Below are 27,998 nucleotides of genomic sequence, written 5' to 3'. Positions count from 1 at the left end.
TAGGCCACGTTGAAAAGACATTAGGTAAACCATGGAAGCAATATACACCATGTTTGTATTGCAATGGCTGGATGTACAACCAAATTTGAAACCAAGTATGACCTGGTTAACCATGGGATAAACTAGGGTAGACCATCTTAATATTTCATTGTGTGGTTATAACATAACAGAAATATGGGTAGAAAGCTTTTTGGTCAACAAGGTATATCAGTGAATAATGGTAACCAAGGTCATCATTATTAAGAAAGTACCTGTAATTTTCACCATGAAGGTCACTGAATCATCAACTGCGTCACAGATGTATTCGGCAGAGTCTTGGACTGCAGCCTTGGGGATAATGAGCCTCCTGTGGATTCCTTCAGCCTCCAGGATGAGGTCTTCTGTCTCCTCTAACTCCAGCCCATCCTGGAACCAGCGCACATCTGCATTGTGTCGAGAGACCTCGCAGCTCAGTACCACACGATCTTCTGTGAGGAATTCTAACTCCATGGGGGTCTGGCTAGGAGACACAATCTGGACTGCAGGTTCTGAAAGAGAGTCAACATAAGATTAAAAAATCTTGTTCAATGGAACTAAGATAGTGTCTGACTTATCTACAAAGATTCCAGCGTAATATGAGCTAATGTCAGTCCGATATATCCAATACATATGTTCTTGTACAAAATCAATGATTGAACAAGTGAATCATAGAATACAGTTGTGTCAATTAAGTCAATTAGGTCTTTGCAGTCTAGAAACCAAAGTCACCACTGCAGTCGTATTAGGTTACAGCGAAGGGTGTAGATTTTGAGGAGTTTCCATAACATTGAAAATGTCACCATATCAGATTTACAAAAACAGCCCCCCTTATAGGGATGCTTAAAAATAAATCACCAATTACCAATAAAAAGTATTACCAAAAATGTCATGTATACTATAAATTTAAAAAACTTTCCTCAGTAATTTTGGCTTTGAGTGAAATTGATGAATCATTGACTAAAACAGAATGGTGTATTGCCTGTCATTGGGATTGCATAAATAATCTACTGCAGTACTATGTTTTTTTTTCAGGATTCTGCTTTAATTACCCTTTTCACATTGCTATTTCTAATGCACAATGTAGTTATAGTATTTACAATGCAACAGGTTGTACTGTGTGTATTGCTCACCTATCACTGTAACCTGATAGAAAATTGAGTCATCTGCTGTGTCGCAAACATACTCCCCAGAATCTTCAGTGTGTCCCTGGAGGATAATCAGCCTCCTGTGAGGTCCCTCAGATTCCAGGATGACATCATCGCTTTCCAAAAGCTCCTGGCCATCCTTGTACCAGTGTACAGCTGCATTGGACCGGGACAGCTCACAGCTCAACACAATTCGTTCGGAAACCTGATGCTCCAGGTGGACGTCCTCTCTTGGATGTACTACAGTCGCAGGTGGCTCTGAGACACAAAAAACATCAAGTTAATGGAAATAGTCAAAGTTCAGTTTTCAAGTTGCCCTTTTGGAGTCATTTTGTCCAACAAGACAACTCAAGTTGCTATTTTTATTTTAAATGGTACAGCGGTACGCTGTTGTGGACCAGCAGTTACCAGGGAGCTAATAATGTGCTCAATTGAAGTGTTTTTAAACAACATTTAATTTTTACCTCGAATGTTCACATTAAAAATCATTGCATCATCTACTGCGTGGCAGGTGTAAACCCCAGAGTCTGAGAGTTTTGATGATTGGATAACCAGTCGCCTCATTGTGTTGTCAGATTGAACAGTAATGCCATCTCTCGGTTGGATTTCAATTCCATCCTTGTACCAGCGCACAGGCGCATCAGGGCGAGACACCTCACAGTACAGCACAATGGGAGAGCACTCAACAATGCTTTTGTGGAGGTCAGCTTCAGGAAGTGGGTTAAATTTCACAGGAGGAGCTGCAGGACAAATAAGGAGTTCTGTTTTAAAAAGATTTACCATGGAAAATGTCATTGAAATAAATCGGTACCCCTGGACTGCTGGTCAGAGCTGGTGGTTTACTTGTTTTCAGCTGGTTGGGAGACTAGGCGCTGGTTAAACTGGTCCAAGAAAAAAATAGGTCCATCAAAAGTTCAAAAGTCAACTGTTTTTTGTCTATGTTTGTCTATTATTGCAGTAAACCATGTCTGGGATTGTATATACCTGCTGGTCGCCCAGTAAGAGGACAGCAAATATTGTTTCCAGCTCCCACATTTAAGCAAGTCACCAGCTCACAAAAAGTGTTGAGCAGACCATACAAGTACCTGAGTACTGCAATGGATTACCAATCCACTGTGAAACCACTGGCTTGCTAAAAGAGGAGAGGCCCTACACAAAGGGGTTGTAATCAATGCTATAAAGATATAGGTTAGCACAGTGACAAATGTTATTCATGTTAAATACTGAGGGACGCAAAGCAGCAGAAATAATTAATCATTATTCTCCCTTCAGACAAGATACTTGTTATAGATGCTATATAATCATCATAGGCTCATTAAGATATTCGTCCACTTTTTAAGGACTCCCAGGGAAGATAGAATTGTCTTACAAACACACATTTCAATTGGTGTAAAAGAAATTGGTTGAACAAATAACACAAAATACATAAAAAACAATAAGTGGTATCAGCAGTTTTTAGGTAAACATGGGTATTAAATCAGACAATGGAACAGAAATCAGACAATGGAATGGAAATTCACAAACTTGTAAGCTTTGTTAGTAGCCTCAAGAAGATTTAAAGGGATTAAACTTATTGCAGACTGGATGCAGCTCTGAACGCTGCATATCACCTTCAACGTCCACGATAAACTTGATGACATCATCAACAGCATCACAGCTATACAGCCCAGAGTGGGAAATCTCTGCTGAGTGGATGATCAGCCTCCTTGTGCTTCCCTCTGATTGGATGTCAAAGCCTTCCTGTGGGTGGAGCTCCATTCCATCCTTGAACCAGCGTACCCATGTGTTGGGATTAGAAAGTTCACAGCACAGCTCAATGGGGCTGCCCGATTCAATGATTTTGTGACGGTCCATCTCTGACAGGGCTGCAAACTTCACCGGTGGAGCTACATTGTTATTGTGGTATAGAACAGGAGTAGATGTGTTACAAGTCTAGAATGGAGATTTAGGAATATTCTAGTATGCAGTGGGGGGGGGGGTTTCTATTAGTAAGTAACCACTACCATTCAGCAGGTTCATCATCGTGGGAGAATGCTGTTGTGGTTAAGCTCGTACTGAGCATCTGTTTTGCTGGGAGCAGCCTAAATAAAGTACCTGAGGTACCTGAAATGGAACTTATGCCTGCTAGTGTGTTGCAGCTCAAATATTTTACAAGAGTAACTCTTTGGGTGCAACACTTTATCTTAAATGCTTACAAATCCCAGAGTGCTAAAGGAGGTCCTCATTACAAATTGCACTGTGCTACAGTAGTTGTCTCAAGAAGAATTAAAGGAATTAATTTGCTCTGGATTCAATGTAAAACTGTGATTCACCTTCAACATCCACATTGAATTTGATGACATCATCAACAGCGTCACAGCTGTACACCCCAGAGTGGGAAATCTCTGCTGAGTGGATGACCAGCCTCCTTGTGCTTCCCACTGATTGGATGTTAAAGCCTTCCTGTGGGTGGAGCTTCGTTCCATCCTTGTACCAGTGGACCAGTGTGTTGGGATTAGAAAGTTCACAGCACAGCTCAATGGGGCTGCCCGATTCAATGATTTTGTGACGGTCCATCTCTGACAGGGCTGCAAACTTCACCGGTGGAGCTAAAGGTGGTTTAAGTAATCATTTAAAGATTTGTGTTACTATTTCTGTATTTAACACAATTGAAACAGTTTCAACATAAAGGAACTGAGACCACATATAGACTACAATAAGACAAAATACAAAATGAACAAAGGGTACCAGTGGAGCTAAAGGCTATTTAAATTAATGCATTTGATACAACTAGATCCAAAACTGAAGGCTTTAATTTACATAAAAAACTCATATTTACCAAAAAAATGTGATGGAGAATGTTAGGGACATTTTTCTTAACTATCAACTTATTTTTACTTTTTTTTTTTAGTAATTGTTGACTAATTAAAAGATTGTAGTTATTTGTTTGCATTTTGCTTAGCAAGCTACTATAAACATATAGCAAAAAACATTCATAAATAACATAATACAATTCTAAACGTTCACTTCCTTACATTACTGGTAAAATAAATGCCAATTCGGAAATGTAAACAACTAACTTTGAGTTTAAAAAAAAAAAAAAAAAAAATAACTTAATTGTTTTCTAGAGACTTCAGTCAAGTACAACTATGGAGAAAACCAAAAGGCAAGCTGTAAAAATTTAAATATTTCAGTTAGAAAACAGTTTTCAGTCAAATTTTTACTTGTATGATTGGCTTTTTTGAAACGTTTGTATGAGACTCACTATGCCTCAGGCATTGCAGGTCTTAAATTCAAAGAATGCACCGGAAAGCACTCTTAAAACGATAAGAGGAACTGCTTAATATTTTATTTTAGTGACAAAATATTTTTTTAGATTCTGAACGGGAAGTTCAATAATGAATGATGTAGTATTTAAATCATAATAGTCTGTGAATTATAGAATTTGCACGTTTGCTTTGGAAGACTTAGAATTCTTCAGCAGTATATTAAAGTTCCTGTTCACAAACAATATTTCTAAATATAATCAAAAGCCATTAACTTATCACAACACCAGATTCAACCTCTCAACCACTGTAAATCACCTTCAACATCCACATTAAATTTGATGACATCGTCAACAGTGTCACAACAGTACACCCCCGAATGGGACACCTCTGCTGATTGGATGACCAGCCTCCTCATGGTGCCTTCTGATTGGATGTGAATTCCTTCTTGTGTGTGTAGCTCCACCCCATCTTTGTACCAATGGACCTGCGCATTGGCATCTGACAGTTCACAGTACAGCACAACAGGGCTGCCTGCTTCAATTTTTTTGTTGCGGTCCATCTCTGACAGGGCTGCAAACTTCACCGGTGGAGCTACAGGCAGTTAAAGTAATCATTTAAAGATTTGTGTTGCTATTTCTGTATTTAACACAATTGCAAACAGTTTTAACATAAAGACAAATGAGACCTAATGTAGACAATAAGACATTACCTTTTTTTTAGCTCCTAGTGGATGACGAAAGGTCATAAATATATTGTTTCACATATGGTCATTTAATTAGTGAATAAAGGGATTTGTGTTTACAATGTCATTTATACTGTATTGGGAAAAAAAGTTTACAGGAGATTCAATATTGAACAGTTCTGGATTTAAATAAGAATTGCCTGATGTATTGAAGCATGTGATACACAAAACTAGATAGGGATAATTGGTAACACTTTACAGTAAGATGCTGCTTATTAATGTTTTATAAATGTCTTACAACTATATAATAGATGCTTATTAACTATGTTATAGATTGTTAAAATCATTGTAGATGGTTTATAACCATGCAATAGCCATAGACAGAATTACGTTTAAACACCCCGAAGGTTTTTGCATGGTTATAAACCATTTATAATGCTTTATTAATACCCTATAACATAGTTATTAAGCATATATAATATATGTATAAAACATTTATAAATCTTTAATAAGCAGCCACTTAATATAAAGTGTTACCGGATATTTAAAAGGCCTTATCACATGACTTGATTCAGTCTCCAAACTACTATATCACCTTCAACAGCCACGTTAAATTTGATGACATCATCAAGGGTGTCACAGCTATACACCCCATGGTGGGAGACTTTTGCTGATTGGATGACCAGCTGCCTTTTGGTGCCCTCTGATTGGATGTCAAGCCCATCCTGTGGGTGGAGCTCTGTTCCATCCTTGTACCAGCAGACCTGAGTGTTGGGGTTGGACAGTTCACAGCACAGCTCAATGGGGCTGCCCGATTCAATGTTTTTGTGACGGTCCATCAACGAAAGTGCTGCAAACTTCACCCGTGGAGCTACAAGTGGTTTAAATAATCTTTTTTAGATTTGTGCTACTGTTTCTGTATTTGATACAACTAGAAATAGTTTCAACATAAAGTCAATGCAACATGTAGACAACAATAAGACATAATCAAGACCAGTGATTCAGTATGAGCAATTACATTTACAAAACTAATTGAAAGGGATTAGCATATTGTAGACTACGTTCACTCACCTTCAACATCCACGTTAAATTTGAGGACGTCATCAATGGCATCACACCTGTACTCCCCAGAATGAGAGAAATCTGCTGATTGGATGACCAACCTCCTCGTGGTGCCTTCTGATTGGATGTGAATTCCTTCTTGTGTGTGTAGCTCCACCCCATCTTTGTACCAATGGACCTGCGCATTGGCATCTGACAGTTCACAGTACAGCACAACAGGGCTGCCTGCTTCAATTTTTTTGTAGCGGTCCATCTCTGACAGGGCTGCAAACTTCACCGGTGGAGCTACAGGCAGTTTAAGTAATCGTTTAAAGATTTGTGTTACTATTTCTGTATTTAACACAATTGCAAACAGTTTTAACATAAAGACAAATGAGACCTAATGTAGACAATAAGACATTACCTTTTTTTAGCTCCTACTATATGACGAAAGGTCATAAATATATTGTTTCACATATGGTCATTTAATTAGTGAATAAAGGGATTTGTGTTTACAATGTCATTTATACTGTATTGGGAAAAAAGTTTACAGGAGATTCAATATTGAACAGTTCTGGATTTAAATAAGAATTGTCTGTGATGTATTGAAGCATGTTATACACAAAACTGTTGTTTTGCTAGACTCAAAACTGTTACATAAGTTACTATTCACAGACTAACAAGTAGATAAGGATAATTGGTAACACTTTATATTAAGGTGATACTTATTAATGTTTTATAAATGTTTTATAAATATATAATAGATGCTTAATAACTATGTTATAGAGTGTTAATAAAGCATTATAGATGGTTTATAACCATGCAATAGCCATAGACAGAATTACGTTTAAACAACCCCGAAGTACAATAGGTGGTTTTTGCATGGTTATAAACCATATATAATGCTTTATTAATACCCTATAACATAGTTATTAAGCATATATAATATATGTATAAAACATTTATAAATCATTAATAAGCAGCGCCTTAATATAAAGTGTTACCGGATATTTAAAAGGCCTTATCACATGACTTGATTCAGTCTCCAAACTACCATATTACCTTCAACAACCACGTTAAATTTGATGACATCATCAAGGGCGTCACAGGTATACACCCCAGAGTGGGAGACTTTTGCTGATTGGATGACCAGCTGCCTTTTGGTGCCCTCTGATTGGATGTCAAGCCCATCCTGTGGGTGGAGCTCTGTTCCGTCCTTGTACCAGCAGACCTGAATGTTGGGGTTGGACAGTTCACAGCACAGCTCAATGGGGCTGCCCGATTCAATGTTTTTGTGACGGTCCATCAACGAAAGTGCTGCAAACTTCACCCGTGGAGCTACAAGTGGTTTAAATAATCTTTTTTAGATTTGTGCTACTGTTTCTGTATTTGATACAACTAGAAATAGTTTCAACATAAAGTCAATGCAACATGTAGACAACAATAAGACATAATCAAGACCAGTGATTCAGTATGAGCAATTACATTTACAAAACTAATTGAAAGGGATTAGCATATTGTAGACTACGTTCACTCACCTTCAACATCCACGTTAAATTTGAGGACGTCATCAATGGCATCACACCTGTACTCCCCAGAATGAGAGAAATCTGCTGATTGGATGACCAACCTCCTCGTGGTGCCTTCTGATTGGATGTGAATTCCTTCTTGTGTGTGTAGCTCCACCCCATCTTTGTACCAATGGACCTGCGCATTGGCATCTGACAGTTCACAGTACAGCACAACAGGGCTGCCTGCTTCAATTTTTTTGTTGCGGTCCATCTCTGACAGGGCTGCAAACTTCACCGGTGGAGCTACAGGCAGTTTAAGTAATCATTTAAAGATTTGTGTTACTATTTCTGTATTTAACACAATTGCAAACAGTTTTAACATAAAGACAAATGAGACCTAATGTAGACAATAAGACATTACCTTTTTTTAGCTCCTACTATATGACGAAAGGTCACAAATATATTGTTTCACATATGGTCATTTAATTAGTGAATAAAGGGATTTGTGTTTACAATGTCATTTATACTGTATTGGGAAAAAAGTTTACAGGAGATTCAATATTGAACAGTTCTGGATTTAAATAAGAATTGTCTGTGATGTATTGAAGCATGTTATTCACAAAACTGTTGTTTTGCTAGACTCAAAACTGTTACATAAGTTACTATTCACAGACTAACAAGTAGATAAGGATAATTGGTAACACTTTATATTAAGGTGCTGCTTATTAATGTTTTATAAATGTCTTACAACTATATAATAGATGCTTATTAACTATGTTATAGATTGTTAAAATCATTGTAGATGGTTTATAACCATGCAATAGCCATAGACAGAATTACGTTTAAACAACCCCGAAGTACAATAGGTGGTTTTTGCATGGTTATAAACCATATATAATGCTTTATTAATACCCTATAACATAGTTATTAAGCATATATAATATATGTATAAAACATTTATAAAGCGTTAATAAGCAGCCACTTAATATAAAGTGTTACCGGATATTTAAAAGGCCTTATCACATGACTTGATTCAGTCTCCAAACTACTATATCACCTTCAACAGCCACATTAAATTTGATGACATCATCAAGGGCGTCACAGGTATACACCCCAGAGTGGGAGACTTTTGCTGATTGGATGACCAGCTGCCTTTTGGTGCCCTCTGATTGGATGTCAAGCCCATCCTGTGGGTGGAGCTCTGTTCCATCCTTGTACCAGCAGACCTGAGTGTTGGGGTTGGACAGTTCACAGCACAGCTCAATGGGGCTGCCCGATTCAATGTTTTTGTGACGGTCCATCAACGAAAGTGCTGCAAACTTCACCCGTGGAGCTACAAGTGGTTTAAATAATCTTTTTTAGATTTGTGCTACTGTTTCTGTATTTGATACAACTAAAAATAGTTTCAACATAAAGTCAATGCAACACAATGCAACATGTAGACAACAATAAGACATAATCAAGACCAGTGATTCAGTATGAGCAATTACATTTACAAAACTAATTGAAAGGGATTAGCATATTGTAGACTACGTTCACTCACCTTCAACGTCCACGTTAAATTTGAGGACATCATCAATGGCATCACACCTGTACTCCCCAGAATGAGAGAAATCTGCTGATTGGATGACCAGCCTCCTCATGGTGCCTTCTGATTGGACGTGAATTCCTTCTTGTGTGTGTAGCTCCACCCCATCCTTGTACCAATGGACATGCGCATTGGCATCTGACAGTTCACAGTACAGCACAACAGGGCTGCCTGCTTCAATTTTTTTGTTGCGGTCCATCTCTGGTAGAGGCTCAAACTTCACTGGCGGAGCTACAAGTTTAAGAATTCATTTCTAGTTAAATCCCTAGATTTTACAACTGTTAAAATACATTTTTTTCCAGCCACAATTTTGAATTAAGATGTGCCTATTTGATTTTCAATTTAGTAATTCACATTACAGATTGATCACAATGAATACCATAGGTTATGTTTGCAAAGCTTTAGAGAGTTATATAGAGGATAAATAACATTAACATTAATAATAAACATTCTTTAATTACTGTAGTTATTCCATGAATGAGGATGGCTGAATAATCATTGTGAGTAAATTCAGTTCCATATACGCCAGAAAATATAATTATATACATAGTAACTAACTTTCTTATTCCCCTTTATCTACCTCAGATTTTAAAAATATCTTAATTGTAATTGCTCCTGTGTGAAATAAAAGTAATCTCACTGATAAATAATAAGGTACCATACTTTACCATTGGACTATTCATGGTTTCCAAATACAGTTAAAGGTTGAAATGTATAACATTATTTTCAAGATTTTACATTGCATTATTTTTGATGGGCACTCAAATGTAACTTTGACTGCAGTTAGTCATATAAACACAGTGAAAGGTTTAAAACTGGAATGCTGGTAACTCACGTTGCACATAGAGCATCGCCGAGTCCCTTACTCCATAGGCAATGAAGGTGATTTCAGACCTGTTATCAGACGGATTCGTAGCTTTGAGACGCAGGGAATGCTCTGTACGGGAGCGGTGTATGGTGTACCTTTCATCCTCCTGGATTTGGGAACCATTTAAAAACCAGGTCCCGATCACCAGGGTGGACAGCTCAATGGAAAACTTAGCATCTTTGCCCTCAGACACCAGGACATCCTGTAGAGGGGTTTTTATCCGAGCCACTGGCACTATGGAGAGATAATTGATTAGATCATGTGTGTACCCCATAAACTGTAATTATATGTTAATTTATTATGCTCTAAACACTGGGTATTGTGTTCAGCATTATTTGGTAACTAGTTACTCATAACTGACACAGTATTCAAATGACTGAGCTTTTCATGGCCTAGAGTAACTAGCTGGTAGTTGGCTGATTTATTATAAATGATGAGAAAAGAGGGAGCAATTTCATTGGCTAACAAGTATAAGCACAATAACACACTCTAGTTCAAATATGTTCAAACATGTGCAGGCCTGTTTAACAGCACAGGGTGAAATGGGCAGATATTATGCCATATTTGAACACCCTGTCTGGTGTTATTGCTTTCTCAGAGTTTGATGCAAGAGTATTAATGGTAGTTTGATTAGTTTCTGCATCTCAGACAACAATAACTCTGACAGGAAAATCACCACTGTGCCATGCATCTTTTAGGAATGGCACTAATCCCAGATGGTTACAATAGATCTAACTGATAATGGTACACATCTGTCCTGTATAACTTAGTACCTTAGGATTCAGTGTTGCCAGGTCAGCGGTTTTCCCACGGAATTGGGCTACTTTAAAAACACAGCCGTGGGAAATATTAAGGAGTCGCGGGTTGATAATGTAATTAGATTGGTGATATAACTTTAAAAAGTTGAAACTGTTTTCATGTTTGCAATATTGTTTGGGATACAGTACTAGCATTAGTATTTCAATAAAGGGATCACGCTGTAATTCCGTTGCTGGTCTGGTATGAATGTTGATTTGTCCCTTCAGAGCTTCAGTACGAATTTGTTGATAGTGACATGTGGATGAGCTGAAGTGGGGCTTGTAGTTTTTATCAAACTTATACGTGCATTGGCATAGGTTTACGTGTTAATAATAAGATTGCTATCAGTTAAAACAAATAATTGGGCTATTTTTGAAGTGACTTTTGGCTATAAATTTTGGAGAAATCTGGCAACCCTGTTACGGTTGTTCTGGCTGGATACAGCTTTCTCACTACAAGCATTCCATGTTTGTTATGATATTGTTGATTCCTTTTAGATGTCATAATCTGGTATAGTTGTTATTTAATTATTTAATCATTTAGCAGATGCTTTTATCCAAAGTGACTTACAGAGACATGGGGGTGAACTATGCATCATAACTGCAGCTGCAGATCCACTTACAATAGGACCTCGATTTTACATCTCATTCGAAGGAAGGAGTGCAAGGAGGTTAAGTGACTTGCTCAGGGCCACACAAAGTGAGTCAGTGGCTGAGCAAGAATTGAACCTGGAACCACTGAATAACCAGCTCCTTTCTTTAACCACTGGACCACCATGCCTCCTATGTCAATCCACTTCCATCCACCCCTTATCTTATTTCAAGTATTTGTTTTCTGGGACATTTGCCAGTCCTTAACAATATGTATAATCATATGCATGTCAAATTAGTCACAAACATATAAAATATTGCCTACCTGTTGTTCTTAATAAAAGAGACTGTGCCTTGTCCTTATTAACTCCTAACAAAGAAAGTTTGCTCACCTAGGTGGACGACTGACGAGAACTCCACGTGGCCGCTCCTGCCATACTTGTTAACGCTGCAGATGCGGAACCGGTAGTCTGCCTCAGAGGGCACGCTGTCGCCCAGGATTTCTACCGCACTGGCTATTTCTGTGGTCAGGCACTGCAGCCACTCCTGGGAGCCCACCTCCTGCCTCTCCAGCACGTACCCTGTGGGGGGGTTCTTGCGTGAATCGTGTGCCGGGACCCAGGACAGTAACGCTGAGTTCGAACGCTCCGTGTTCATCTGCACACCAACCGGGCAACTGGGTGGAGACCTCCTGACCGCTAAGGAGATGAACAAGTGGACTTTTAAAGACAGGCATTTTTAAGGTGAATTTCCCTACATAACTATATATTACTGTATCATTTATAATGTATATATTTTTTAGTTTTAATACTTTAGTTTTAATACTTAGGAACCTTTTAATCATAGACCCATCTATATACTCACAACTTCACAAATTAGCTGTCTGTTTTAACAGAGACAAGAACCTGAGCTGGTTATGTCTTTACTCCAGATTCAACCTTTTCATTACCTACAGTACAAAGAACTGTCACGTTTTCAATTTATAAACTGCTTAAACTTTAGCGATTACTTTGGAAATACTGTACTGCTTAACACAACATACACTGTATATGATCCTGTCTGCCATGACAGTCTAGTAATAATGTTTATATACAGAATAAAATTGAGCAGTATCATATTGATCTCCTTACCCTTGACACGGAGCCGGGAAGAAGTCTTGGATCTGCCCACTATAAAAGTCACAATCCCGGAGTCTTGGGGTGTTGCATTGACAAAAACAAGGATGTGGGTTTTGCCAAAGGATTTGAGGATGGTTTGGTGTGTCTCTCGAAGCTCTAGTCCATCTTTGTACCAATGAATGTCCATCTCTTCCTCCTTAACCTCCACGCAGAAAGCAGCATTCTCCCCTTCTAATAAATCCACCTTCCTTGGAAGCCTGCGCACAATTGTACCTAAAGACATATTCAAAAACAACCTCATCTCCAATCTGCATGTTTTAAGCTTCATGTTGGCAGAACGAGACACAGCACTTACAAAAGGCTGTTGGTAGATTCCCAAGAACTATATCTCCCAGCATCCTTTTGCAATCACTTGGTCTCCAGGTAATTTGCAAGCAACAAGCAATCAGTGTGTCAGATTCTAGCAACTAAGAATCAGAACTGCAAACTAAAGATCCACAAGTATGGCAGAATAGTCTATTTAAAGACTGGGGACTGTGTAATGAAAGTTATCTGTATTTAATTATAATCCTATTGCACTTTCTTGGTGCATAATATAATGCAAATACTAAATTTGTCAAAATCCGTATGCACACAGTACATTGTTAGTCAACTCCTTGACGTTTATAACATTCTCACTACTTACTCCTCCTGTGCACTAAGGTCCATTAATCATAATTGTTTTGTCTTCTTTAGTAGTGTTGACAGTGTTTGTTCATTAGAATTGAACTGGATTTACTTTACAGCATGTACAGAATGTTACAATCAAGGGAGGGCCACACATTGCACGCCCCAGAAGATATGTGGCCTGCTTACCTCTGACAGACACCTCAGCAATACTCCGGCCTCCATCTGCCATCTCACAGAGATAGATTCCATCATCATCTGTCCCAATATCTCGGATGGTGAGTCGGCGCACTGTACCACGCTGCTCAATGCCATACTTTGCTCCTGGTTGCAGTCGCCGATCTTCCAGGTACCAGGTGGTAGGAATGGTGTCCACAGAGACCTCGCACTCCAGCACAGCCAGCTCTCGCTCACGCACCTCCACGTCATTCAGGGGCTGCTTGAACCGTACTGTCGGCTCTGGAGGCAAAGACGGAAAGAATGATATGTCAGTGCCTGACTACCATACAGCTAATGCATAGACAACACACATTAAAACAATGCTTGAAACTGAAACTGCAATATAGTTAGTTTAACTGTCAGACACATGTCTTTGTTACTTTTGTGCCATTTTGGAGGTCACTGGTAACGATACAATAATTATTTGGTTAGTTGATGCTGCCATTTAATACAGTGTTATGTTTCCCCACAGGATTTTTACCTACAGAACACAGTCTCTATTTGAAGGAATGCTACTGCAGCTGACAGGTGGACTCATCAAATAATCATCAAAAATGTTAAAAAGGTCTGGAGTAGAGAATCAGGCTTTTGCTCTGTTTGTGGTTTTGCCATGACTAAGAATACCGCATTGGGCCTTCTATTTTTATTTTGGAAGTACATTTCGGATCAGGCACCACCCCCACCCCCAAACCTCCTCCACCTCCCCCCCTCTGCGGTCCAAGGGATGCTTGGAATGTTAGTAAACATGTAAGGACTGTGGAGTCTTCCCCCACTGGTGGGCTTGATGGAAGATTGGAAGTCGGGGTTAACATTGCCGACAGAGCAAAACACCTACTGCAAAACCAAAGAACGACTGCCTTATCCCCTCTCCCCTGCCCAGACTGCTTCTAATCCAGCAGCCACATTGCAGATGACATGATTCAGGCACTAAATTTAGCAATGTTGGAGTTGGCTAGTTAATGGGATAAACCACCCTTCACAAACTGAGACCCTGCCTGTAATGTGGTACTGCTTTCACAGGGACAAGTCTTTAAAAGTGGTAAGCTATCACTTACAGCACAGAGCAGGGCCCCTTGTAGAAATGAATTTATGCTGCAGTTGCATCACTGTAGACGGAGAGTTACAGTTGTTACTACAAAGTTGATACTACAAAGGGATCCACCATATAAAGATGTGAGATCTACAAAATTGAGTAAATACTGTCACAACGGCGATTCTGATTGCTGGAAAGACGTTCTCAATAGGCACTCAACCCTTTCTACAGCATCTGACAATCGCATTATAAGAAATAAGCAGATTGTAGGGGAAAAAAATCCTGTTCTACTTCTTGAAGAAGCAAAGCATATTGTATATGAAGATGAGTCTTCTGCACACTAAAAAATTGAGATGAACAAAGGAATGTCATGCATGTAGCACTTTTTAACTATGTTTGTAAGTGTGTGGTGGCTACCCCTAATCAAATTGAGATTGTGTTTCTCGTGCATTCTTTGCTTTGTTGGGTCTGCCATACAAAGAGTGTCGGAGAAACACTCTCAACTTACAATACAATACAGTTAGTTTTTATATAGTGCCTTTCACAACAGTTATCACAAAGCGCTGTACAATCAAGATGGTGCTTTGTGACAACTGGATTACAGGTAGCCACCAAACACTTACATACGTATTACTAAATCTAAATACAAAACAGACAAAAAAAACCCTGGTATTAGTAAGGTATAAACCTTGATGGGCCGTGCAGTTCCCATTATATATATACCATGCCAGATGTCTATATATCATCGGAACCGCACAGCCCAAAATGGTTTGTGCTGCTTATAGCACAGCTACCCATCATTTGGGGGATGAAAAATAATACAAAAACACATTTTAAATGAAAACAAAACTAGAAACTTGTTTTGTGTATACATCTGCAGTGTAATATAGTCGCACATTTAATTTAATTGCCTTTATTATTTGCTTGTTAAAAATAAATTGAACATGTCAGTTTATTATGAATTTCTGCATCAAAAGTGGCATCTCACTCGAAAGGACTAGAGGACTGTTCACATGCTGATGATGGGTGGAGTTTCAAATGACACAGATGAAGTAAGGGGAGCAGCTGCCATGGATGCAGAAGGTGAGTTTATGTCCTTGTTACATGCGAGGTACACGTATTCAAGTCTTTTTTCATCCTTTCGAACCTCGGAAGATGTTTTTGACACCCTCAAGTCAAAGTCATGCCAGATTAAGTTGAAGATCAAACCAGACTTTATGCGGTGTCAGGGGACAGTGCCTCAGTTTCCCCCAGACACTTCAGATCCAGGCTGGTAATTCGGGGGATGGTGTCTGGCCTTGTCTTTACCTGCTTCTCTAAAAGCTTTTATGACTGACAGGAGTACGTTCTTGTTGGTTTTAAATTCACTGCCATCAGAGATGTTAAAACTTCTACTGTTAAAATATCTATTTAGTCCAGCTCAGAGTTATAAAACTGGAGACTGAATACTGGCCCCCAGCTGAACTTCTTGCACAGGCTTAAAATTGCCTTATGTTGTTGAGATTTTTTTATGTATTTCCTTAAAATGAATATCCATATTGTTTACTTTAAACCAGTCTTTAAGTACATTAACAGCCCATGCTGTAGTTTTTTCAATCTATGTTTTCTTCTGTTTCATTAGCTGTTCCTCATCTACTGTTATGTGTCTATTCTTGATAGTTGATGGTGCACTTATTGTCTTCACACAGAAAGTTGGTATTGTACCAGTTATCTTGAGTTTATTCACAAAATATTAAGGGAAATAAGTGGATTGTCACTCATTTTTGGCAGTGGTTTTGTAACCAATAACAAATAAAATGACAGTTTGTAATGGAATTTAGAGTGCAGTGGTGCATAGTGATTTATTTAGTGTGAAGTGGCTCATTAGTATGCAAACCATGGTATACGTTATGTATACACATGTTTTCACTTGTATTTAAATAGTCTACATATGTTTTGATTCTTTATTTTGCATAAGTGTTCAGTGCATCTATTACAGTGTCTGATATTCTTCTGGTTTCTAATTTTTAGTTGATTTTTCTAATCTCATGTTTTTGTATATGTAATTTTTTCCCCTTTACCTACCAGGCTGAAAATGTATTCTTTTTTTTTTTTTTTAATTACTTAGTTACTTAGAGGTAAATTCCTACTTCCTCTTTATTTAGGTTTTACCCCCTCTTTAGGTGTACTTCTGGAGGGCTGTTTCTTGTAGTTAATAAGACTATTTATCAAGTAGTGACGTAGTAAAGATCGTTAAAAAATCACCTTGTATAATGATAATGATAATATGGAAAAGGACTGCTTTATCAAGGTCGTACACATGTCAATTTTCATTATTCCTTGGTGCTAGTAGCCACATGTCTACTACAGCACAGACCTGTCCCTGTGTGCAATGTGGGAGGAATCTAATCCCATCAATGTTACACACTGCTAAAGATCGGTCAAACAGCCTGTGTGGAATCTCTAGTATGTCAATGGGGCTGTGCCTCTCAGTACTATGAATGCACCCACAGAGGTCTTTAAGCAATTAAAAGATCTCATTAACGTTTCAATTGATTGGCGGTTTAAGTAAAAGTGTCACATACTTCCCGGGCAGCTGGTCCTATTGGAATATTTATTTTGTGGTAGAATGTTAATGGAGAGTTTCACTTACTGACTGTGTAGTAAGGAAAAATACTGAGAAACAGGGTTTATTATTATTATTATTATTATTATTATTATTATTATTATTATTATTATTATTATTATTATTATTAAATTTACACTAGATTTTTGGGTAAAATAAAAAAGCATGTAAATATATATATATATATATATATATATATAATATATATATATATATATATATATATATATATATATATATATATATATATATCTGTTGATACTCCTAGAGTTATGAATGTTAATGGACAAATCCAACAGCTGATTATGTCCAGTATGTGGAATATTGATAAGCCTGTCATGATGTTTCCCCTGTGTCAATCATCACTTGAAAGATGCCTAGAGCACCAAATCAGCCTACATGCAAAACAGCCTGCCAGTCCATTCACATGTTCATGAGTTATCATATTCCAAAAAAGTGTTAGACAGAGGAGGAGAAGAAGAAAGCTAAGCCTGACAACCTTTGACACAGTAGACATAATGAGCGTCAGTCCCTAAGACTGATGTACTTAGCAACTAGTAACTTAAGCATCACTCAAACCTTTCCCACCGTCTACAGTATGTGTTAACTGTCCTGCTGCATTTTTAGACTTAACCAAGAATAACTGTATTAGGGACTACAAATAGTAAAACATTCCAAATGGCAGTTTGGGGAATTTAATGCCCTTACAAAATGATTTACAGCTATATAAATTGTACCTTTAAAAAAAAAATTCTAAAAGATATGTATAAACGATTGCCATCACATGTTTTTCCTTCAGAACCAAGATTGTGAGACCAAGGCTTTACATGCAACCTCTCACCATCTCAACCAAGACCCTGTTATATGATGCTCGGCTTACCTTTAACATTGAGATGCACAGCACTAAGGGTCTGTCCTGCTGTGTTGGAGGCCGCACAGACATAAAGCCCATTGTCCTGCTGCTTACAGTAGAGCACTTTCAGCGTGAAGTAGCCTTCCCGATCTTCATACAATAGATACCGCCTCCCAGACATTATCACAATGCCATCCTTCCTCCACACAATTTCTGGTTTGGGCTTCCCTGTGACATAGCAACGGAACTTGGCATGCTTGCCTTCTGAAACTGTGAACATTTTCACTTTGGCTGAGTTGGGCTCAGGCTCCTCGATCTTGTGAGTCCCGTTAAACCTCGAACCACGCTTGCCCTGATGGTGTTTCCAGTGTCCATTGGCATACCCATTACGGGTTGCTGCCTCCTCCTCATGTCCAGGCCCAGCGTCCACCAACAAAACTGCTCCAGCCAGCGCTTCACCATACTCATTCCTGGCCCGGCAGGTGTAGACTCCTGCATCGGGGGCCCGGGTCTGGAAAATCTTCAGCTGGAACCAGCCCCCGTCCTGGTGGCCGATGCTAAAGTGAGCACTTTCAAAAATGTCATTCAATTTCTTGCCGTCCTTCTCCCAGATGATCTCCGGCCGGGGCTTGCCCCACAGCTTGCAGGAAAAGACGGCATCTTCACCTCGGCCGACTCGAACTGAGAGAGGCTTGATGAGGAAGCGAGGCCTGTTCTCCTCTCGTAGTTCCTTCTCTTGAGCCTCTCCCTCAACCTTAAGAGTAGCTGCGGCGTAGGTCTCCCCTATGCTGTTTTTGGCCTTGCAGATATACTGCCCACTGTCCTCCGCCCCCACTCTGGAAATAATAAGGTTGTAGACATTGCCGTCTTCAAAGAGGCGGTAACGTCCATCAGGGTGGAGCTTCTTGTTGGCGCGCTCCCAGATGACGGCTGGCCGGGGGTCCCCAGCAATCTGACACTTCAGCGCGGCGTCAGTGCCGCTCTGCACCACCAAGGGGCGAGGGTATGCCAGGAAGCGTGGGGCACCACCAAACACGTCCATCACTGCTTGTTGGCCAGCTTCACCTCACGCTGAACTTCTCAGGCATTCAGTCTTATAAACCTGTCAATATATATACAAAGGGTTACCTCACCATCCGTCTGGCTTGTCACCTCTTGCTCCTAGCACAGGTGTTCAGAAGTGAGCAACTCGGACAATGAGATTTCCATTTATCCATCTGTCTATCCATATAACTGACTTTCTATTAACACCTCATACCTTGGCCGGCATTACTATGCTCCTGGATGCAGTTGGCTGTTAGCTTTATTCATTTGGGTGAAATCACCTAGCAATGCATGAAGTAGGTTTAGTCTTCCTTTTACTGTATGACAAAGATTCTCTAGAGCTCCCTCTACCTCTGCTGTTAACTGACGACACATGACCTATGAAATACTCGCTACTGTCCCTGTAGTATCCCTAGCATTTTTTTTTTTTTACATATTTAAAAAGGTTGTTGTCTTATTGCTCAAATTTGAAACCAGGGAGTTCCTGTAAAATAGGACAACATTCAAGGGTATCTATTTCTATTTGGTAAGCCATGGTATCTTTGTTAACCATGATTGGTCACTCCAATGAAAATGTGTATGTGTGAAATGTTGTTTGGCTGTGGTGGCATATGATATGCAGCTGACCATGTTAATAGTTGATTGCTTCAGTATGAAACAGTACAGATGAGTCAAAATGTTTGCTATATAAAGTTATAGAAAGCTGGAAGGTGTCTTGTATAAACTCCCACTGTTGCAAGTAGTGGCAAGAGAATGCTTATTTGACTCATAGTGAGGCATACGTTTAGTGTTTCACAGTTAAAACTACCTTGGTGAAATGTAAACAAACTGTCAACAACACTGCTTTCTGATGAAGTAGAAGGAATACAAAGCTGAACTAGGAAAGAATGTACCACAGTAATACAATACCGCAAAATTGTATTTTAGTGTGTCCTATAATAATTTATAATCTGGACTTAAATACAATCTGCTGTGTCTTCTGGGACTGGCCATTTTAGAAAGATTATTCAAAGCCTTAGTAAACACCCCCTGACATTTACCACACTGACATTACTTGCTGTTCTGCCCTTTTTATACTATATAGTCATGCTAAGGGTGCATGTTAATAACTTATTTTTTACCTTGAAAAATTACATTTTTGCCAAATTATACATGTTCCTGTCAATTGATAGTTGCTAAAATTTCCTTCATATAAAATATTTGTCTTATGCTTGTCTATTTATCATTCTACCTGAGACTTTGCTAGGAAAACTGTTTCTAGTGGAAAAACGACTTCAAATTTGAAGGTGACCTCCATGACAAACACAGGTAATTTTTTTGTGTAGAAGTGTCTTTTCACACATACATTAGCTTAAATCTGTATGTCATATTAAATCTACATGTCATATTTTTGCCCACTTTTGAGTAAATAAAAGTGGGCACAGGCCCCTGCTTGTCTGATGTTTGACTGCCCACTTTTCAACAATGTTAAGCGCTTATATATATCAGTTCATATGTGCTACTATGCTAATATGGCAATGATTGTTTCAGACCCCTTCTGTGGTCATTTCTGGTATGCTCTGGCCTATAATGGTCCTTTCAGTTTCTTCGTGAAAATGCACTGGTATTGTAAAGGTATTTATTTTTCAAAGTCAGGCTATAAGGGTCAACACAGTCTGAATAGAACTAGCTGTCTAGAAATGAATGTCTCATGTCCTGTTGCCATAGAAGCCACCACAAATTTTAAACAGCTGGTCCTGTATTTCAGTGGGAAAGAGCTTTTTATAGATGGCCTAAATAAAGAGCTGCTAGAATCTTGTCTCAGGTGTCACAAAGCACACACCCACTATGCACACTCAGAAACACACACACACACACACACACACACACACACACACACTTCATTTCAAAAGCTGTAGCTTTTGCACCAGGACCATTGCAGTTAACATATACACCCCCATAGCCTTGCTTTTTGCTCCAGCAAATAGCATTCCCAAAAGGGTTCTTAGTCACAATTGCTCTATTTCTCATATATTTTCTCTAATCGAGATGTATTATTCTCTATATAAATAATCAAGGCATAAAAAACTCATCATAATCCTAAAAACGTTCTCAGTCTTGCTTTAACATTTTGTTTAGATTTGGGTGAAGCCCATGTTTAAAGCTCATGTTTCCTGTCGCAACACTATAAATGTTATTCCTGTCTTACAGGTAATGGGACTCCACTGGAAGACAAAACAAGTTCTTCCATCAAACAGCTAAAAGATAAATAAGCAGCATAACAAAAGGGACATGTGACACTTGTTGTTTGCTAATTATAACAGTTTTTAAAACCCTGGCTATTACACATGCCCAATTTCTTATTTTAGATCAAATTGTAGAAGCTTTGTATTTGCAACTCTAAAATGTTAAAGGATCTCATTAAGCAGTGGGATTTCAAGACCTGGTTCTGAGGTAAATTCTAAAAGGGAAAGTTGTGATTTTGGTACAGAGAGGTAATGGAGAACCAATGAATTAGGCAAGAGAAATACAAATTGTACCAAATAGTCTCACAAGCAGTAGCAGTTCCATACTAAGTTAGCCTTTGACCAACGGCAAGGAATTGCCCACACTCCTTAAATATCTCCAGTGAAGTCAGATGGGGACGATCTCCTGATTGGTGGTTGGTTTATGAAGGCCAGCCTTTAAAAAACACACTTCTAATCCTAGTACTTTGGTGAGGCCCTAATGTAAGGGAGGAGTCAGGCAGCCCTTCACCTTAAAAAAACAAAGGAAATCTAGAATTAGTACCCTAACATTACCAGTACGGATCTTTGAAAGCTGTCCTGAGCAGCCGTCTTCCTGTTCAATGTCATAGTGATTGTTAAAATTATAGGGCCCCGTATGGTTTATAAAAAATGTTTTTGCATACTTAACTTGTTGCTTTAACCCTTTCAGTTCTTATCATAATACCCTGTGTTAGCATATGCTGTCGTAAATCACGTTGGAGCCTCACAGGACTCCGATGCTCCAGTCTGAGATGAGTGTATAAATGAGTGTATAAATATATGTAAAAAAATAATAAAATAATGTGTTGTGTTCTGATGTATACTTAATATAAAGGCGTTCTTCTTCAGAACTGCAAGGGTTAAAGCCCATATTAGTTTTATTATTTCCTGTAAAATGTTATCAAAAAACGTCTGTTTGAAAAATGTTTGTTTTGTACTACAAAGTGCAACTATGAGTCATTAGTAGAATGGTACCACAGTGATATCATTTTTATAGTTTGAAATAAAAATAGTTTAAACCAACACACATTCTATTGCAGTATCAATATGCTGACATGCATTACCAACTATGATTTTTAATCAAATTGTAGGATCTATTTATTGACAAAGTATAAGAGAAACAGTGATAATGTTATGCTTACAAGATGTAAGGTCAGCACTCTCGCACTTAGCCCTTTGACTGTTTACACATGCATACCACCTGTTTACACATATCAGCAGGATCTTTAACAGAGCCATCAGACTTCAATGGAAACACTGTATAGCCTTTTTGATTTTACCTATTGATGTGGTGTTCCTACACATGTTTCTATTCTGGCATATAAACAAGTACAAGTACAGAAAATAACCCTTGATCTCATGTGCACATACTGAGTGTGACTGTCCCAAGCCATCAAGGTGATGTACTGGAGAAACTCTAAGAAGTGAGACTGGATTGTAGATTCCTCAGTCTTAACCTGTCAGTGCCTGCCCCTGACTCATGAGTATCCACTGGCTTGTCCACTTTAGGATATCTAAAGTTGGAGTTCCCTTCCTGCTTGACAGCTGCCCTCCATGTCAAGCAAGATGATCCCCCCCCTCCCCCCCCAAGCCACTGGGATGGAGATACAGAAACTCAAGTACAGTCATCATATGTTTAAATGTATTGCTGGGTAACACCACTAGACTGCAGAATATCATATAACTGCTGTATTAATGCATAGTGCAGGGGGTGAGTAAAAAGAGGGTGGGGGAATTCACTTGACATGCTCCTTTTTAATTTTATTTTTTGTATAACTAGACAATGTCTTATTAATAGATGCTGTGCTAGCAATTGTCAGAGTCTTGCTATATTGGAACTGATCAGATTTAAAAAATGACCAGAAATGAGTATAACTCGTATATGTGTTGTTGCTCATCAATTGTTTACCTATACCTGCTGAATGACATTTTTACTCAGCAGTGGAATTGACTGCCCCACTTATTTCTATAGAGATTCTGAGTGTGTTTATCTTACATTATACTGTCAGTACAGAATTGGGATATCCTGCAATAAACCCAATGTCATAAAGGCTTTACAATTAAACCTCCACACAAGTCGCACCTTGCACATTCAAAAAATATGTTTGTATAATTTCGAAATGAAAAAGGACTTGGACATTTATCCACTCTTGTACATTTAGTTCACACTACTTGTATCTAAATAAGTATGTCAGTACCATACATCCCTCACCATGGCTGGAGATTCAAAACTGGAGCTGTCAGTAGGATGAAAAAGTTGATAACCAAGACATACATCAACAGCATGTACAGAACAGTGCAGAATAAGACTTAGCAATGTTTAATCACAGTTTGATAAGCACTTCTCTAGGTGTTTACAAAAATGTAAATATGACATACAGAATGATGGCTGGAGGAACAGAGCGACCCTCCAATATCTGATATTCTCAATTACTTAAGCCAAATAATGTTACTACCAAATTTCATGACAACTAGATAAGCGTTTCTCCAGATATATGCATAAATGTGAAATGTAGCATACATGCCGCCTCCACTATAGCCTCCTCACAGGGGATTTCATAACAGTGGAAAATGTAGCTATTGATGGAGTGGATAGGGTATTAGGCAACCACGGAGGGAACAATTGACCTTATGTAGATTTAGAGGACCCTGTTTACGCAACCTACTGTAATAAATGCATGATCACATGTATTGAAAACATAATTGTGAATGGTGATCAGTGTAACTACAACATTAGAAAATGCCTGATTTCTCAGATTTCAATTGCAGTTACATAGAGGGAATATCATTAAAAGAATAGAGCCTCTTGTTATATATATATATATATATATATATATATATATATATATATATATATATATATATATATATACACACACAGCACTGGAAAAAATTAAGAGACCACTGCAAAATTATCAGTTTCTCTGGTTTTACTATTTATAGGTATGTGTTTGGGTAAAATTAACATTTTTGTTTTATTCTATAAACTACTGACAACATTTCTCCCAAATTCCAAATAAAAATATTGTCATTTAGAGCATTTATTTGCAGAAAATGACAACTGGTCAAAATAACAAAAAAGATGCAGTGTTGTCAGACCTCGAATAATGCAAAGAAAATAAGTTCATATTCATTTTTAAACAACACAATACTAATGTTTTAACTTAGGAAGAGTTCAGAAATCAATATTTGGTGGAATAACCCTGATTTTCAAGCACAGCTTTCATGCGTCTTGGCAGGCTCTCCACCAGTCTTTCACATTGATGTTGGGTGACTTTATGCCACTCCTGGTGCAAAAATTCAAGCAGCTCGGCTTTGTTTGATGGCTAGTGACCATCCATCTTCCTCTTGATCACATTCCAAAGGTTTTCAATGGGGTTCAGGTCTGGAGATTGCGCTGGCCATGACAGGGTCTTGATCTGGTGGTCCTCCATCCACACCTTGATTGACCTGGCTGTGTGGCATGGAGCATTGTCCTGCTGGAAAAACCAATCCTCAGAGTTGGGGAACATTGTCAGAGCAGAAGGAAGCAAGTTTTCTTCCAGGACAACCTTGTACTTGGCTTGATTCATGCGTCCTTCACAAAGACAAATCTGCCCGATTCCAGCCTTGCTGAAGCACCCCCAGATGAGTCAAATTTTCAGCTTTGCCTAACACCTGGTCATCTAATGGTTAGACGGAGACCTGGAGAGGCCTACAAGCCACAGTGTCTCACACCCACTGTGAAATGTGGTGGAGGATCGGTGATGATCTGGGAGTGCTTCAGCAAGGCTGGAATCGGGCAGCTTTGGCATGAATCAAGCCAAGTACAAGGTTGTCCTGGAAGAAAACTTGCTTCCATCTGCTCTGACAATGTTCCCCAACTCTGAGGATTGGTTTTTCAAGCAGGACAATGCTCCATGCCACACAGCCAGGTCAATCAAGGTGTGGATGGAGGACCACCAGATCAAGACCCTGTCATGGCCAGCGCAATCTCCAGACCTGAACCCCATTGAAAACCTTTGGAATGTGATCAAGAGGAAGATGGATGGTCACTAGCCATCAAACAAAGCCGTGCTGCTTGAATTTTTGCGCCAGGAGTGGCATAAAGTCACCCAACATCAATGTGAAAGACTGGTGGAGAGCATGCCAAGACGCATGAAAGCTGTGCTTGAAAATTAGGGTTATTCCACCAAATATTGATTTCTGAACTCTTCCTAAGTTAAAACATTAGTATTGTGTTGTTTAAAAATGAATATGAACTTATTTTCTTTGCATTATTCGAGGTCTGACAACACTGCATCTTTTTTGTTATTTTGACCAGTTGTCATTTTCTGCAAATAAATGCTCTAAATGACAATATTTTTATTTGGAATTTGGGAGAAATGTTGTCAGTAGTTTATAGAATAAAATAAAAATGTTTATTTTACCCAAACACATACCTATAAATAGTAAAACCAGAGAAACTGATAATTTTGCAGTGGTCTCTTAATTTTTTCCAGAGCTGTATATATATCAACTAGGGGTGTTCGATTCTATGTAATTCCTAAACTTCAGTAGTAAAGAAGTTTAAACATTTAGATCGTAACATATTTGGAAATATTTAGCAAACTTTTAAGGGGGTAGATATATATATATATATATATATATATATATATATATATATATATATATATATATATATATATTTTTATTAGTTGTTTAGTGGTATTCTTACAAATGGCTTTGATATAATGAGACAACAGCAGCTCGATGAGATAATCTTTTAATAAATCAGAAAGGACCATTCTATATGATGAAGGTATGCACTGTAATCAGAACCGTACTACCTGGTATTTAAGTAGATGTGTGATACAGGTGTCCCTAACAATAAGAAACATGTGTCCATTAGTAATAGTAATAGGAATTATATTTTGGTAGATACTGCAATGGAAATTAAATCAGAATACCAAATTGTTTTTAAAACATAATATCAGTGGGTGGGGGGTGGGGGGGGGGATTAAAAAGATTTAAATCAAAACTTACAGTAATACTGCAGCCCAGTAATCCTCAAACACAAGCGCTTCTTAAAACCACCAGCAGGGGAAGAATGTTGCAGTGATTCAAGTTTCCTGCAAAGTTTTTGAGATATTTATTCTTTGTCCGGTGTTTATGTCATCAGAGTAAACGCTCTGCCTCAGTGTCTCGTCTCCTCTGCTTCTGTTAGTGGTTGAATTCTTTCTTTCTGTTACTTTCTCTATGCCTCTTGCTGCTTGTCTGTATCTCCTTACAGTCCTTCCTCCACTCTCTCCACATACATATATGTGTGAGTGTGTGTGTCTGTTTCAAATTACTGTCTGTAACCCTCTCAAAACCCTGTTGTTTTTCTCTTCTTTTAGCCTTGTGTGTCTGACTGTCTGTCTGTCTCTTCTGAGGTGCTACGTTGGTTTTTCTCACTCTTCCCTGCCCACTCAGTGCCTTTCAGCTGCAGTTCTCCGATCCCCCTTGGCCTCCTATGAGGCTCTTCAAGAGTCCCGGAGCACCCTTGGTGTCATTGTTCTCAAAAAACCATTAAATGCTTTTGCAGCTGCTGCTGTCCCCTAAAAATACCATCGGCTTCGATGACAGCAGGAGAGATAAGTCAGGCCCTTCCATTCACTCACTATAAGTTACTAAGAATAGAACAAATGGTTGGATTGGGATGAGGGGGGGGGGGGGGGGGGGTGGAAAGGCACTGAGTTAACTCGAGACCCTGCTATAAAACCTAGAGTAAAAGGACAGTCCTAATTTAAGTGGTCTCTTAAAACTTTAGCACCAACCCTGTTAATTGCCTGTTCCTTATTTTTTAGTGGTTTCACACACCACAATTAGCAATAATCTTGTCTTACTGTACCTAAGGTTACATCATTTAGCCAGCCATGAATGTTGCAGATATGCAGCAGAGTGTGGTTGAAATATTACACTGTCATATGATTTGAATGGTATGAGTATGGCTGTTATTTTCTTATTGTGATTTGTTAATGGTATCGTAAAGATATATGAAGCACACACTGCAATATGATGGTGCCATATAAGTGTTAGTGTTCACTTTCCATTGCTAGTAATATTATGTATAGTTAATGATTATGCTAAAGGTTTCTTCAGGGTTAATGTTTGAAAAATACCAATGGTATCCCAATGTTTTTTTCAAAATCTTGTTCTTGTAAAACTGTCTAATTTCATAAACACCCCATTCAAAAGCAATTTGAATCCAACCCTTGTCTTTTTTGGTTCCACTAGGCTAAATGCAAAACAAAGAGATTATGCTTCCAAGTAATAGTTGGCATCTTTGACAGTTGGTAGGAATGTAGGCATTTGTTCAAACTTGGAGTTTTATCTCAATTGCAGCATCCAGTGTCAGTTATCTCAGTACATTAGATAGAGATGCATCTGTTTGAGTAAGTGCTTTCTACTGATAACAGGAACTGCAGCACAAGCTTTTGGTGGATTTGTTTCAAAAGATCAGTTCTGTGCATGAGGCTGGGTTGAGGCCTGAAATTCACATAAACTTCTAAGCTTTTTGGCTAAAAGCTTTAGAATAAACTGATCAAGTGCAAAGGTAAAAGCCCATTTTTGGTCAAGTAGGTACTGTTAAGCAGTATTCACACAATCAACTTAGTGTATTTCTAAATAAACAAATAATTAAACAAAAATTTTCTACATGTGGTGAAATTAAATTGGCAATCCATTAATCACCTCACCTGCCAAACTTAAAGAAGACACAAAAT

The 27,998-nt window shown here is 38.5% G+C and overlaps 1 protein-coding gene across 8 annotated transcripts in view; it reads right to left on the bottom strand.

Annotated features, from left to right (window-relative positions):
- Positions 1-26,807, bottom strand: part of LOC121322976 (obscurin-like protein 1) — a 48,112-nt gene extending 21,305 nt beyond the window's left edge. The window contains exons 1-18 of one of the 8 annotated variants that reach the window (XM_041263644.1): positions 26,278-26,807; positions 18,011-19,085; positions 13,463-13,732; positions 12,620-12,880; positions 11,882-12,187; positions 10,069-10,335; positions 9,189-9,464; positions 8,703-8,978; positions 7,673-7,948; positions 7,197-7,472; positions 6,165-6,440; positions 5,689-5,964; positions 4,727-5,002; positions 3,476-3,751; positions 2,774-3,049; positions 1,628-1,903; positions 1,149-1,421; positions 252-527 (exon numbers count right to left, since the gene is read on the bottom strand). In XM_041263644.1, the coding sequence (XP_041119578.1) occupies positions 252-527; positions 1,149-1,421; positions 1,628-1,903; positions 2,774-3,049; positions 3,476-3,751; positions 4,727-5,002; positions 5,689-5,964; positions 6,165-6,440; positions 7,197-7,472; positions 7,673-7,948; positions 8,703-8,978; positions 9,189-9,464; positions 10,069-10,335; positions 11,882-12,187; positions 12,620-12,880; positions 13,463-13,732; positions 18,011-19,025 (5,428 nt within the window). In that variant the 5' untranslated portion in view covers positions 19,026-19,085; positions 26,278-26,807. The remainder of the gene's footprint in view (positions 1-251; positions 528-1,148; positions 1,422-1,627; positions 1,904-2,773; positions 3,050-3,475; positions 3,752-4,726; positions 5,003-5,688; positions 5,965-6,164; positions 6,441-7,196; positions 7,473-7,672; positions 7,949-8,702; positions 8,979-9,188; positions 9,465-10,068; positions 10,336-11,881; positions 12,188-12,619; positions 12,881-13,462; positions 13,733-18,010; positions 19,086-26,277) is intronic. The other 7 variants (XM_041263645.1, XM_041263647.1, XM_041263648.1 and 4 more) reach the window with 7 other exon arrangements.
- Between the last annotated feature and the right edge of the window lie 1,191 nt (positions 26,808-27,998).

Source organism: Polyodon spathula, chromosome 11 (assembly GCF_017654505.1).
Source record: "Polyodon spathula isolate WHYD16114869_AA chromosome 11, ASM1765450v1, whole genome shotgun sequence".
In the NCBI taxonomy this organism is placed as follows: Eukaryota; Metazoa; Chordata; class Actinopteri; order Acipenseriformes; family Polyodontidae; genus Polyodon; species Polyodon spathula.
The sequence above is the reverse complement of the archived record's forward strand: the minus strand, read 5'-3'. Positions and strand labels throughout refer to the sequence as shown.